The sequence below is a fragment of the Sapajus apella genome, unplaced genomic scaffold (assembly GCF_009761245.1).
Source record: "Sapajus apella isolate SASKATOON/1434 unplaced genomic scaffold, GSC_monkey_1.0 scaffold7, whole genome shotgun sequence".
Taxonomy (NCBI): Eukaryota; Metazoa; Chordata; class Mammalia; order Primates; family Cebidae; genus Sapajus; species Sapajus apella.
Window position 1 is genome coordinate 32975843 of NW_022436947.1, and position 14168 is coordinate 32990010.

At 37.0% G+C, this 14168-nt stretch overlaps 1 protein-coding gene across 1 annotated transcript in view; it reads right to left on the minus strand.

Moving 5' to 3' along the window:
- DLD (dihydrolipoamide dehydrogenase) overlaps positions 1-14168 on the minus strand; it is a 35486-nt gene that overhangs the window by 8149 nt on the left and 13169 nt on the right. Inside the window, exons 3-8 of the mRNA XM_032276305.1 lie at positions 10013-10092; positions 9439-9507; positions 8580-8649; positions 7093-7193; positions 6650-6793; positions 5783-5884 (exon numbers count right to left, since the gene is read on the minus strand). Coding sequence (XP_032132196.1) covers positions 5783-5884; positions 6650-6793; positions 7093-7193; positions 8580-8649; positions 9439-9507; positions 10013-10092 — 566 coding nt within the window. The remainder of the gene's footprint in view (positions 1-5782; positions 5885-6649; positions 6794-7092; positions 7194-8579; positions 8650-9438; positions 9508-10012; positions 10093-14168) is intronic.

The window sequence follows — 14168 nt, forward strand, 5'->3', positions numbered from 1 at the left end:
AGCCATACAAAGAAAAAGTATACACACATGCTACAACTTGGATGAACCATAAGAACATTATCCAATGTAAAGAGATCAGACACAAAATAATACATATTGCATAATTCCATTTATATGAAATGTCCAGAATAGGCAAATTCATAGACACAGTAGAATCAGTGGTTTCCAAGGGCTGAGCAGAGGGAGAAATGGAGAATGACTGCTAATGGGTACCAAGTTTGTTTTAGGGTTATGAAAATGTCCTAGAGTTAGACAACTCCATATAACTTTGTGAATATACTAAAAACCATTGAATTGTACATTTTAAACGGGTGAACCGGTATGTGAATTATCTCTCAATAAAGCTGTTTAAAAAGGAAACCAAAAAAAGGACCCACTCGTGGAAACTGAAATAGAAATAAATAGAGGAGAAATAATGGGAGTGTGGAAATGATAAGAAACATCATCTTGGAGTCTAATTCCAAGTAGGGAGTGATGAGCACAGACAAGTGCCCTACTCTTTCGGAAAACTGGTTTCAAAATACAGACAGAAAAACTCAACAGCATCTACCACTTTTTTAGAGCTTACCAGACGCCAGGCACTGCATTAAGTGTTTTAAATGTATTAAATCCCAGCAACAGTCCTGTAAGTTAGTTATTTTTATTCCCCTTGTGATGACAAACTAGTTCAGGGTGGCTCATTAACTTAACAAGAACATAAGTCAGTAAGAGGCAGAGTGGAAATTCAAAGTTAAATCTGTTCAATTCTAAAACATATGTTCTTTAATACTAAACTGGAATGGAAGAAGGCAAAATATAAAAAATAAAAATACAGTTATGTAAATAATCTTTACAAGATAATAAACAGATATGGCTACCCTGCAAATTAATTCTCAGTATGTTTAAATTTTTAAAAAGACATGTAAAAACTAATTCAATACGGTAACAGATACCTAAATCATTGTGTCAAAGGACTCAAGTCTTATAAAAAAAACCTAAACTGAAAGTGCTGAGATGAAGAAATACAATTATTGCTTGGAGACAGTATCATAATGGCCAATAAAAGAAGGCAATTATTATTCCTTTTTTCTGGTTTTATCCACCTATAAGAACAATTTTCAAAGTAGGATGAACAGAAGAAATATTGTTAACCAAGAGGCAAGGCCCAAGATAAGAACTGGTCATTTTTAAAGAGTTAACTCCCCCATCAACCCAATTAAGAGTTTGGCAATATAGGCACTCTCAGTGAACTCTGGGAACTTAGCACAGGGGAACTGGTAAAAGGTGGCAGACCAGCAAATATGCCTGAATTTTTTAAAATGGAAGAAATTCTGCTAAATAGTAGATGACATTATTGACATTATTAATCAGCTGGTTTCACAATCATTGGACACTACCACAAGTGTTCCAAACAGGTCACGTAAACTACTCTTACTTTCTGAAGGGTTTCTGGACTGGTGAATGTAGTATATTTTGTTATCAGCAAGATGTTAAAAAAAAAATTAAGAAAATCTCATGACATCCTTGCAGATGCAGTGGAGAAATGAAGATGAGTAAACATCAAAGCTGTTTATAACTGGTTAAAGACTCTACGGTCAGATGGCTTTCCATATTTCATCCTGGCCAAAAATTTGTACTGATGACATGAATGACAATGGAAGTTTGCTTAACCAAGATTAAATAAAATCAGATGATGGACCGCATGCCTTAATTGTCATACTTCCAAAATTTATGAACTATGAAAAGTAAAAGCAGTTATGTATAAGAATGACAGAATCAAGACTAAGATATAGATTGGAATATGAGTGCAAGTGAACAAGGTTAAATTAAAGCAAGAATAAAGGTTCAAAGTCCCTCCCTTATTTAGGTTTAAAAAAATCAGAATTAAATGCAAAAAAAAATGTAGTTTTTATCAGACCACGGGCTCAATGTCTACTTTAAAAAAAAAAAAAAAACAAAGTTTAAAGGATTACATTATAAGAAGTATGCCATGCATATCAAAAGAAGTACTCTCTGCAACCCAGAACATTATGTTTAGATTACAAGTCTTGATGGACTAGCAGGATCGACGGTTGATGAGAAAATAACAGATCTAGTATTTATGACACCTAAGTACTAAACATTACGAAAAGCAATGGAGATTTAAATATGAATTAAAAACTCGGTCCTGCCTTCAAGGAGCTTTGGTCTTATAGGAAAGTCAGCTAAAAACAAACAAATGCAATGTATAATTATTAGTGGGTGCTATGGAAATGTAGATACATTATACTAAGGACGCAAAAAATGAAAGACTTGAGCTTTCTTAGAATAAAGAATTCTTCACTAAAAAGGTAACTTATAAGCTCATTTTTGTTTTTCAGGTTTTTCAGTCTCACTCTGTTGCCCAGGCTGGAGTGCAGTGGCATGATCCCAGCTCACTACAGCCTCAAACTCCTAGGCTCAAGTGTTCTCCCATCTCAGGCTCCTGAGTAGCTGGGTCTACATGTACACGCCACCATGCCGAGCTAATTTTTTTTTAATTTTTTGTAGAGATGGGGTCTCACATTGTTACCCAGGCTGGTCTCAAACTCCTGGGCTCAAGCAATCTGCCTGCCTCAGCCTTCCAAAAGGCTGGGATTACAGGCATGAGCCACCATGCCCAGCCTAAGCTGATTTTTGAAAGGTTTTTATTCGATCAACAAATGAGCAATAAGAATAAAAGCTAATATGTAAGTACCTGTATGTATCAGCTACTGTGCTACAGGCTAAAGACAGTGAATCAAACAGCCATGATCTCTGCCCTCTTAGAGTTTATGATTTAATGAGAGAGAGACAAGAGAACAGGTACAGGTTGTGTATCTCCTAAGCAAAATGCTTGGGACCAGAGTGTTTCAAATTCTGAATATTTTCCCAGATATTGGAAAATTTGCATTATATACTTGCTCAGTTGAGCATTCCCAATTTGAAATCTGAAGTGCTCCAATGAGCATTTCCTTAGTGTCATAATGACAGAAAGTTTCAGATTTTGGAGCATTTTAGATTTTTGATTTTCAGATTTGGGATGTTCAACTTTTAATGCCAAGAAAGTAAGATAAATACTGTAAGAAACACAAGTATAGGGTGCAATGGAACACTCAACAAGAATACGTAAAGACATCTAGGGTAGTCAGGGAGGGGCTCTCAAGAGTGCAACAACTGGTAGAGAGAAGAAATATTACAAATAGAGGAAAGTCTACAGATAAGACCAAGGAACTTGGCTTGTTCAGGAACTGTTATTTCAATATACTAGTATGTGGTTTGAAACAGCTACAGAAATAAGCGATAGAAAAAAGGCTAGAGAAATAAGCTGATGCCACATCATGCTAGTCTTTAAACAGCAAAGAGTTTGAATTTATCCTAACAGTAATAGTAAGCCATTGAAGGGTGTTAAGCAGAGAAGGAACATGGTTAAATCTGTGTTATAGAAAAATCACTCTAGCCACAATGAGGATTAGAGAAAGGTGAAAGAAACCAGAAGACCTAGGGCAAGACTCGATGCTGGCCTGAACTAGTATCTAAACAGATGAATAAAGAGAAGTAAATATAAAGTGTGTGTGTGTGTGTGTGTGTGTGTGTGTGTGTGCGCGCGCGCGAGCACGCACACATCTTAGCACTCACTGACTGAGTGAAATGGTGGCGGAGGGGACAGGAGAAATCATGTATAAGTCCCAAACTTCTCGCTTTGACCTTTATGTAGACAGCAGTACCCACCCACTGAGATGGGAAATGCCAGAAGAGAAATAGGTTTGGGTTTGTTTGAGGTGAGGGGTGGGGAGTAGGACAGGGATAGAAAGGTTAAGTCGTTCATTTAGTGAACAGAATACTTGTAAGACTCACAGGTAGACATTCAGGTATAAAAGTCTGGAGGCAAAGAGAAAGGATCAGGCTGCAGACACCTGTAGTCCTTGGGTAACTGAGGTGAGAGTGAAGAGAATATTCTGTAGAAAGACAAAAAATGTCTAGGACAGAACCCTAAGATAGAATCTAGAGTAATATTAACAATTAAAGGGATCCTAAGAAAGTGGAACTTGCATAATATGGAGAATTCAGCCCAAAGAATAGATGGAAAACCGGAAGACTACGGATTCAGAGACAGCAGGGAAAGAGTTTCAAAGGCAAGAAAATCAACAATGCTAATTAATTACTGTCAAATAAAGCAGTGAAGAAATCAGTCCACCAGATTGAGCAATAAATGCATTCATGTCCTTAAAGCAATTTATTGGCACAAACCATACAATGAGGAGTGAGTGGAAGCTGATGAAATAAAGCATGGACTCTTGAGAAGCTAGGTTTTAAAGGGAAAGTGAGAAGGAAACTGGTCACTGAAGGAGGACATAGGACCAAGGGAAGGCTTATTAATGTGCACACAAGCCACTGTTAATGAGTGCAAATGCATCTGAGCATGTGTATGGTACACAGGTGCACACACGGAGGCAAGCAGAATTGTAAATGAGAAGGAAGCAGAAGTAGAAAAGAGTTTGAAGACTGAAAAATACAAGAATAAACATCACAAAACCAAGTCACTGAAAAGGCAGATGATGTGTTACCAAGCACAAGTAAAGGGATTAGTCTTAGGGAAAAACTGCATTTCCATGGTAATAGGAGAGATAATCAAAAGGACAGGTTTAACAGGTAAAAGAGTTTTCAAATTTAGGGCATCAACTTGAGGAAATTCTCATCTGATGATTTCTCTTTTATGTAATATTTAGGACACAAGGTCATCCATAGGCAGAGAAGACAGTATACAAGCAGAGATTTGAGCAGAAAACGAAATGGCCATTGCAGAGACCAGGACAGTGTACCATCTTAGGAAATAATAAATTATCGGCAAGGCTGAGGTTCCTGTTGAGGTTTGTGCCAAGAATTTACACAAATAGCAATGTATAGGGTGTTTTTTTCTCTAGCTGCGGTCAACAGCCTGGAAATAGCATAAAAAAGGCAGACTCCTGCATTCAAACAGGACTAGAGTTTTGCCAAGGAGATATGACAGAACAGTGAGGCAAGCAACTCAAGGACACCTGTAAGAATGTGGCTAATGTGATGGACTATGGCATCGAAGCTGATCAGGAAGGCTGTTAAGACCGGAAAGGACAGATTGCAAAAAAGCAGATCTATGGACTAGAAAGCCTAAAATAAGGATACAAACACTAGGAATAACTAAGTAAAAGCAGACAGGAGGTCACAGTTAGATAATAAAAATCTGAATTTATTATTTCAGAAGTAGAGCAATTCCTGGTGATTATAAGGCACAATGGCTCTAAAATGAAGGGAGGTCATTGGAAATGTGTGGAAAGCTGCCAGATGGACAAGAAGGGAGGACAAGGCAGACACAAGGTCTAAAATAACATGGTGTTCACAGAAATGCAAGTAGTCTGACATTTCTAAAACCTAAGTTAAGAGGCATCAAGATGAGGACAGAGAAGGGAAGAGCCAAATAATGTATGTCATGGTAAAAAGAATCATCTTTATCTGGAATACAATTTGCTCAGCATGAAAGCTATCCTCAAATATCTGAAGGGCTGTTGCATTAAAAAAGAATCAGATAACTTCTAGGAAACAGGAAGGGTGGAAGATACAAGGAAACAGACTAAAACAGAACAGTCTAATGAGTGAATACATAAATAGGTTGTCTTGGAAAAAAACAAAAGTAAACTCTTTATTACTAAGTATTTAAGCAAAACTCAATGCTGATCAGCCTATAATGTTATACAAAGAATCAAAAAGGGGACCGTTAAGTCCCTTCCAACTCCGAGGAAGTAATAAGAGGCGGAAAGACAACACTTACCAGTTCTACACCTATTACTCCTGCACCAATAACAACCATCTTTTCTGGAACTTTTTTTAAAGATAAAGCACCTGTAGATGATACTATTGTATCTTCATCAATCTGTAAGAAAAACAAAAGATATAATCAAAATAACTTAAAAAAACCCTAGTATAGTCGACCCTCCAAATCCATGGGTTCTGAATTTGCAGATTTTTAACCAACCAGGTGAATTGAAAATATTCAGAAAAAAATCGATGGTTGCATCTATACTGAGCAGATACAGATGGTTTTCTTGTCATTATTCCCTAAACAATACAGTGTAAGAACTACCTGCATAGCATTTACAATGTATTAGGTATTATAAGTAACCTAGAGAGGATTTAAAGTATACAGGAGGACAGATGCAAATTATATGCAAATACAATGTCATTTTATGCAAGGCACTTGAGTATGTGCAGGTTTTGGTAACCAAGGAGGGTCCTGAAACCAATCCTCCATGAATATGAAGAGACAAGTGTATTTATAAACTGTGATCTCAGTAGAATCACTAAAACTACGAAGTCATTTTATTTGTTTTGAGGTATCTATATATCCAATTTCATCAAATCCCATTGAAAATGCTAACTTTAAATTTTATCATTCAATATTCGAAAACGCAACAGTCAATTTTAACTTCATACTGCAATCAAACATATCTTAATATTCCATATCTAGTCAAAATCATTGCAGAATAAAGACAGGAAACTTCCCAAAGCTGAATGACCATTAAAATATTGTATTTCAGTCAGAAATTTCTCATTCAAAGTTCACAAATAGCACACATAATTTACAAAACGCGTTTCTTAAGAAAAGTTGTAATGGTTGTAAATGATAAAGCATAAATACCGTGATTCCAGGAAAAGGAGTAACTTCTGAACCCGTAGCTATAAGAATGTTCTTTGTATCAATAACTTGAGTGCTGCCATCAGCTTTCGTAGCAGTGACTTGATTTTTGCCAGTTATCTTTCCATATCCATTGACATGAACAACCTTTACGAAATAACGTTTAATAATTCACAAAGTTTAAAGTAATTTCTTTGATAAATCATTCGAAGGCAAAATACTGTGTAAATAATTTATCTAAAACAAAAGGCTTCATTACTTAGTAATGCTACACATGGTGCAGCAAAAAATCTGTGATACATGTCAGGGAAATCTATTTCAGATTAGCAAACTACTTTAAATTAAATAAATATCCCGCTGTAGCCGAGTTCAAATATTATCACTCTGTAATGCAAAGTTTAATGTGTATTCAAAGTAAAGCAGAAATCTGAATATTAAACACTGACCTTATTCTGTTTGAATAAGTGGGCAATTCCACCTGTTAAAGCTTTTACTGCAGTACTCTTCTGCTCCATCATCTTGTCCAAATTTAAGCGAACTTCAGACACTGTAATTTGTTAAATTAATCTTTAGTCCGCTAAATTACTGTAGCAATAGTGTTTTTCACACACCAAAAACTGAAAAATTTCAACCTAATTCTTATAAAAGGCAGTATTAAAGTTTCAAAATGTAATAACATATAATTATAGCTGACAAAAGGTCAACATCATTCTATCACAAAAACAGAACCTATCAAACACTGTAAAATGTCTACCCTGAGTAAAAATGCAGTTCAAAATAAAATATTATATCCCACTGTGATAACATATCCTCTGAACACCTTATGATGGTTATAAGTCTGGAAGATATATAAGTAGAAACGACAAAATCAAACATCATCTGAAATTTTAAATAAAGGAAGTTTCATGAAATAAAAAATACACATTTAAAAATTTCAAATACAAAAGTTTAATATTAAAAAGTTTAATCACCCAGGTTTTAATCGCTCATTCAACTCAGAAGAGAACTCTAAAGCAACAGTATTCAGCAACAATGCTCATCTCAATCAAACTTGAGAGGTAAGAAGAGTGTCTTAGAAAGCACCTCGTGTAACAACAAACACATGTGTTAGAGATAAGGAAAAAGAGGCTCTGAGAGATTTCTGATTTACCTGAGGTCACAGAGCTAGGATATAAAAGCCTTGCCTACAATACAGGTCTCCTTACTATCCCTAGCTCTTCTTTCTTTACATCATTCCAATTTTCATCTAGTTTGATATTCTATTTGCTTTAGTGTATAAACATCATCTCTATTCCCAATGGATTGCCTACAAACAACCCCTCAAATGTACCTCTATAAAGAAACAAATGAAGGAAAAGTAACAACCCAAGTATGACCGGGTCCCGCCCAGAAGACACTACCTTTCTGGAAGTATCTAACAACAACAATAATTGGAGACAAAACATCAAAACAACTCAAAAAGTATGTCAGGATACAAGATATGTTATGAAATGTCCTCCTCCTTTTCCGCTATGTCTCACTCTTTCTCTCCTCTAATTTTTCTACTATCAACAGCTTAAGTGGGCCTCCCTTCCTTCTTCTATCTCCCCACAGTACTCAGGAATCCAGCCTTCTCAGTGATCTCCAGGTTTCAGGGAAATGAAAACTGACTCTTCCAAAACACATGAAGGCAAACTTCCAGAAAAAGTTAGCAAAGGAACAGAACATGTAATGGTAGAAACCTGGGTTTGCAAGGTTAGGCCTAGTTAGAACCTGGCTGGGAGAAATCTGGATTTAGGCCTATGTTTTATAAATAAATCTCTTCACATTTTTAAGATTCTTTATTTTACTCCTTCTTCACTCAACATCTATTACACATACATTAGACACATTTAAGTCTTTGGTCAGAAAAGCCAAGTCAAGCAGTCTGGTAATATCATAAAAGTATACTTACTTTCAATTCCTCTAGATGCGAAATCTTTTCCATGGGCCATATGGTAATAATGAGAGTTGTTCAATAAAGCCTAAAGGAAATTAAAAAGATTATCAAATATTCATAAGCAGACTTCAAATAATCAAAAAGCACTTATGAAATGATATTCTCTTTCAAATGGTGTCACCACAAAAATGGTAAGTACTGTGGTGCTGAATATGTTAATTCACTTGACTATACTATTCCACATTATATTCATAAATCATAACACCACTTTGTATGCCAAATTACAATTGTAATTTGTCAATTTACAATAAAAATTTAAAAAGAAGTTAAAAAAAAGACATGGCATTCTCTACGTGGAATAGTATATGGAACTACACCAATTCAGTTTCTCTTACTAATCAAAGATAAACAATAATGATGTGAAAAACATTCAACAAACAATAATGAAAAAGACATTTTTACTTTCTTTAAAAGTAAAGGCATTAAGTACACACGTCAGGGTGGCAGGTGAAAAAGGCAGTCATGTTTATATACATAAAGGACCTAAAAGAACAATTTACCATCTATTATCTGTTACACTGGTGAAGGAAAGATAAAGAGAAAAAAACTAGAACATTAGAGTCTGTTTGAATGGAGAGCTAGGCATTCTGAGACAAGGAAGCTATTTCAGGAATGTGTGGCAGACTAGTGAAAGCAATCTTTAAGTTTTACAGAAGAAAAATATGTTTCTTATCATCTTTTTATTTTCTGTGTGAAATGTGTGCCACAACTTGGATTGTTTTTTAACAACTGTATTTGTCTAATCTAGTCTCAATCCATACTTCTAGTTGGTTGCTAGCCAAAAACCTCTGCACTGTACAAAACATATGCTCACCTTTGAAGGAATACAACCAACATTCAAGCACGTTCCACCAAGTGTTTCATTTTTCTCAATGCAGACTGTCTACAACCAAAGAAAACATTATTGAACTGCACATAACCTCAATGTTTCAGATCACTAAAATTCCAAATATATCTGCTGTAATTTTGTACAAAACAAGCTATTCAGGCTGTGTTTTACAGAGACTAAAATATACTGTCCTTTATAATTTGTCATTTGAATAATGAAACTCTTTTGGGCTAATCCACAAGTGAATTACTCTAAAAGATATTTTTGTTTGCTTAACACTACCAAATATATGCTTTTAGTTCTATCACTGTATCTTCCAAAGTGTGATTAGAAGCCAAAATGAAAAGTACTGGGAAGAGATGAAAAATAATAGATTTCACTTTCCCTTCCAAGAGTATACTACAACCAAATGAGCCTAAACTTTATTAGTCTTAGGCTTATAAATAATTTTAGAGTTATGAAAGTATTTGCCATGTTTTTGCCTGCAAAGTACTTTATGAGTATGATCAACACTTCCCAAATTAAAATAAATCAATACTTGGTTTGAGTTAAACCTTACCTTAAAGCCTAACTGTGCAGCTTTAATAGCAGCAACATATCCTCCAGGACCAGAACCTATAACTGTTACATCAGCATCAACTACGATGAAAGCAAAATGATACAAAATAGTAAAGTGGTTAATATTTACCAGAAAGAGCTCTTTGGAAAAGCAAACAAATAACCCCATACTTAAACCCCTTAAAGTACAAATCAACATTTTCTACATAGTTTCTACACTATTTTATTCCTAGCACTTGATTGCTCTTAGACGCTACGGAAAAACGGCATAAATTTTCAAATTTCATTTTCTATTATTTTAAATTCATTACTGCAAACAGAAATACAACTGAGTTCTTTAATACTAACACTGTATCCATTGACCTTGCTAGATTCTATTGATTTAATAATAACTAACAAGAATTTAGTGATACTGGAAGACAAGTATATATAAAGCAAAGAGCCTGAGCTTTGGAATCTGACATTCTGGGCTTCAAATCTCAGTACGGCCAATGATTAGCTGTGTGAACTTGACCAAATGACTTCACCTCTCCGTAATATAGGGATGAAAACATTGCTTCAGTGATTGATGTTAGGATTAAATAAGATAATTTTATATAATGCTTTAGTATTTCCTAAGACCTATTACTTTTTTCAGATCCTTAACTTCTGAAATATCAGGGAAAAAACAGCTTCCATGTAATATATAACAAATACGTTTTGAACTATACTTACATATTGATAACTTTTATATAATTTAAGATAATATGCTAACCAGAATATTTAACTAACTATTGTGGCTATTTTTCATATAAAGATAAAAAACTGAAAATTAATTTTGACTAGCATCCTTAGGAGTGTAACAACTGTAATACAAACATACAAGTAAGTCCAATTACTCACATTCTTCTCAGTCCAACTTCAAATAAAGGAACAATGACTTTTAAGAGCTAGGAAACAGTCTCCCTTTTCTTCCCTTCCACTGTCCTTACAATCCCAACTAATCTAGCAATTAGCAATTGATGACACATATTCACATATATTATCATGTTTGATTCTCAGTATTTCCTATGAGGAAAATAAAGATGGCATAAATAAAACATTTCACAGAAGAAACAAGAAGTTTAAAGAGGTCAATTAACTTGTCCAAGGTTAACCCGCAAGTAAGCTACAGAGACAAACTAAGCTTTTTGACTCTACTTCCAGAGGTCTTTCCATTATTCAATACTATTCCAATCCTCAGTTTTAACCATCATAAACTAAAATCCCAGTGAGCAATAATCAAGCTTTATTAGGTGAGAAATTCAACCTGCTTCATCTTTGTTACCTGGTAAAAGACCACGAAAAAATTACCTCATAGGATGGTAAAAGAACAATATAGGTAAATAATTTAGCATAGTTCTCTTAGCATACATAGTAAGTATTCTACACTTAGTAGCTATATTCTGACCTACAAAGAAGACTATTTTAACTCACATTGCCCTCTCTCCCCAAAAACACATCCGTAGAGCAGTATCATTCAAAAAACCTTTGCTGGCCTCAACAGAATCATAGAACCTCTATTCAGCCCAATTATCCACAAAATCTAAGAATCTCTCCTATTGAATAAATGAAAATACTGGAGTTTCTTTGGTTACAGCAGATGATAGCTGAGGTATAACTCAATACATGTAAAAATACAGTCATTTCAATACATGAAAAAATTATTGCTTCAACTTTTACTGATCTATCTGTGCTTTTTAGCCACCATGCTTGGCTCACTGATTTAGGTTCAGAATTAAGTATCTAATAAAACATATTTTTGTTTTCAAACCTTGAACCAAATGAAGATCTACACAACATCCCTTAAATGGGTTCTAATTTTTAATTTCAGAGTAATGTAAATACAAGCTACAAAACAGGTTTCTTTGCTGAATTTTTGTATCTTTTCTGATTAAAAATATAGGTTTACCAAATAAATTTAAATACACTAAAGCAAAAATAAAACAACAACAACAACAAAACCTACACTGCCATACAACCCAGAGAAAACTGTTTATAGGTCCTCCCAATCTTTTTTTTAGGAATGTTTTTATGAAACTCAATTTTTGCCATACTTTACATTCTTTTCTCATTCTTACATGAGCATATATATTTATAACATATATTATTGCTGGAGGATCCAAGATGGCCGTTTAGGAACAGCTCAGGATTGCAGCTCCCAGTGAAAGCGCAGAGGGTGAGTGGACGCCGCGTTTTTATTGCCCACAGACTAGGAAATTCCCGGGCAGAGGTGCTCCACGCTCGCCAGCGCGGCTGTTGTGGCCAGCGCGGCTGTTGTGGCCAGCGCTGCTGTGCCAGCCAGCACCGGCCGGCGCCGACCAGCGCCGCTGCTCTGCCCTGCGCGGCTGCTTTGTCGGCGCCCCGGAGCCGCGGTTCTCCGTACAAAATACACCGGTCCGGGTGCCCTTTTGGCTGGCGATTGGAGCCACGGGAAGTCGCCCATATGCTGGTTAAAAAAGGGGACTGAGCAGAGAACCAGGACAGTAGATTCCAGGGCAAAAAAAAAAAAAGAAAAAAAAGCGCCACAAACCTCAGTGCCACTGTTTAAGCCAGCGCAGTGAGTGGCCGCAGGGGAAAACAAACAGACCCCGGCGCCTCTTCAACAGGCGACTGGAACACCAACTTAAAAAAGGCTCTGAGGCAGGGAGCCAGGCGATCAGGCTCGGCTGGCCCCACCCCCATAAAAGAACAGCAACCAGAAACTCTGGATTGAGAATTTCACAGCGAGCGCAGCTGAACCCGGGACAGTCCAGCTCTGTGGGGGAGGGGCGTCCGCCATTACCGAGGCAGCCCGCCGTTGCCAAGGCAACCCGCCATTGCTGAGGCAGCCCGCCGTTGCCAAGGCAACACGCCACAGCAGAGACTCCGCCCCAACAGAGGCGGGCCACCATCGCCAAAGCAGTTCTAACTACACCCATATAAACAGGACTGCAGGGAAGTTCACTCGGCAGCGGGGCGCAGCCCACAGCAGCTCAGCAAAGCTGCTATAGGCCGACAGTGACTAGGCTGCCTCCTTGCTGGGCTGGGCAGGTCTGAAGGAAAAAAAGAAAAGAAGGCAGCAGCATAACGGAAACTCATAAATAAAGCCCTAAATCCCTGGGACAGAGCACCTGGGAACAAAAAGCAGTTTATGAGTTCTGCTGCAGCAGACCTAAAAGTACCTGCCCAGCAGCTCTGAATGAACAACAACAGAGCTCACAGCTCACCATTTGAGCTCCTATAAAGAAAAGACCGTCTCCTCAAGCAGCTCCCTGACCCCTATATATCCAAAAAGACACCTCATAGAGGAGAGATCAGATTGACACTAGGCGGGTATCCTTCTGGGACAAAGATAGAAGAAGAAGAAAACTGGTAACAACCCTTGCTGTTCAACAGCTGCTGCAGGTGAACCCCAGGCAAGCAGGGCCTGGAGTGAACCTCAGCAGACCTACAGCAGAGGGGCCAGACTGTCAGAAGGAAAACCAAGAAGCAGAAATAACCTCATCATCAACAAACAGAACGTCAATCTGAAAGATTTGAGACCCAATCTGAAAGCCAGCAACTACAAAGTCGACAGGTGGATAAATCCTTAAGGATGGGAAGAAACCGGCGCAAAAAGGATGAAAACACCCGAAACCAGAACACCTCTCCTCCTAAAAGGGATCACAACTCCTCGCCAGCAAGGGAACAAGGTTGGATGGAGAATGAGTGAGATGAAATGACAGAATCAGAATTCAGAAGGTGGGTAGTAAGAAACTTCTGTGAACTTAAAGAACATGTTCTAACCAAATGCAAAGAAACTAAGAACCTTGAAAAAAGATTTGACGAAATGCTAACAAGAATGGACAAAATAGAAAGGAATATAAGTGAATTGATGGAGCTGAAAACTGCAACACGAGAACTTCGTGAAGCATGCACAAGTATCAACAGCCGACTTGACCAAGCAGAAGAAAGGATATCAGAGGTCGAAGATCAACTCAATGAAATAAAACGGGAAGGCAAGACTGGAGAAAAAAGGGTAAAAAGGAACGAACAAAGTCTCCAAGAAATGTGGGACTATGTGAAAAGACCTAATCTACGTTTGATAGGCGTACCCGAATGCGACGAAGAGAATAAATCCAAGCTGGAAAATACTCTGCAGGATATTATCCAGGAAA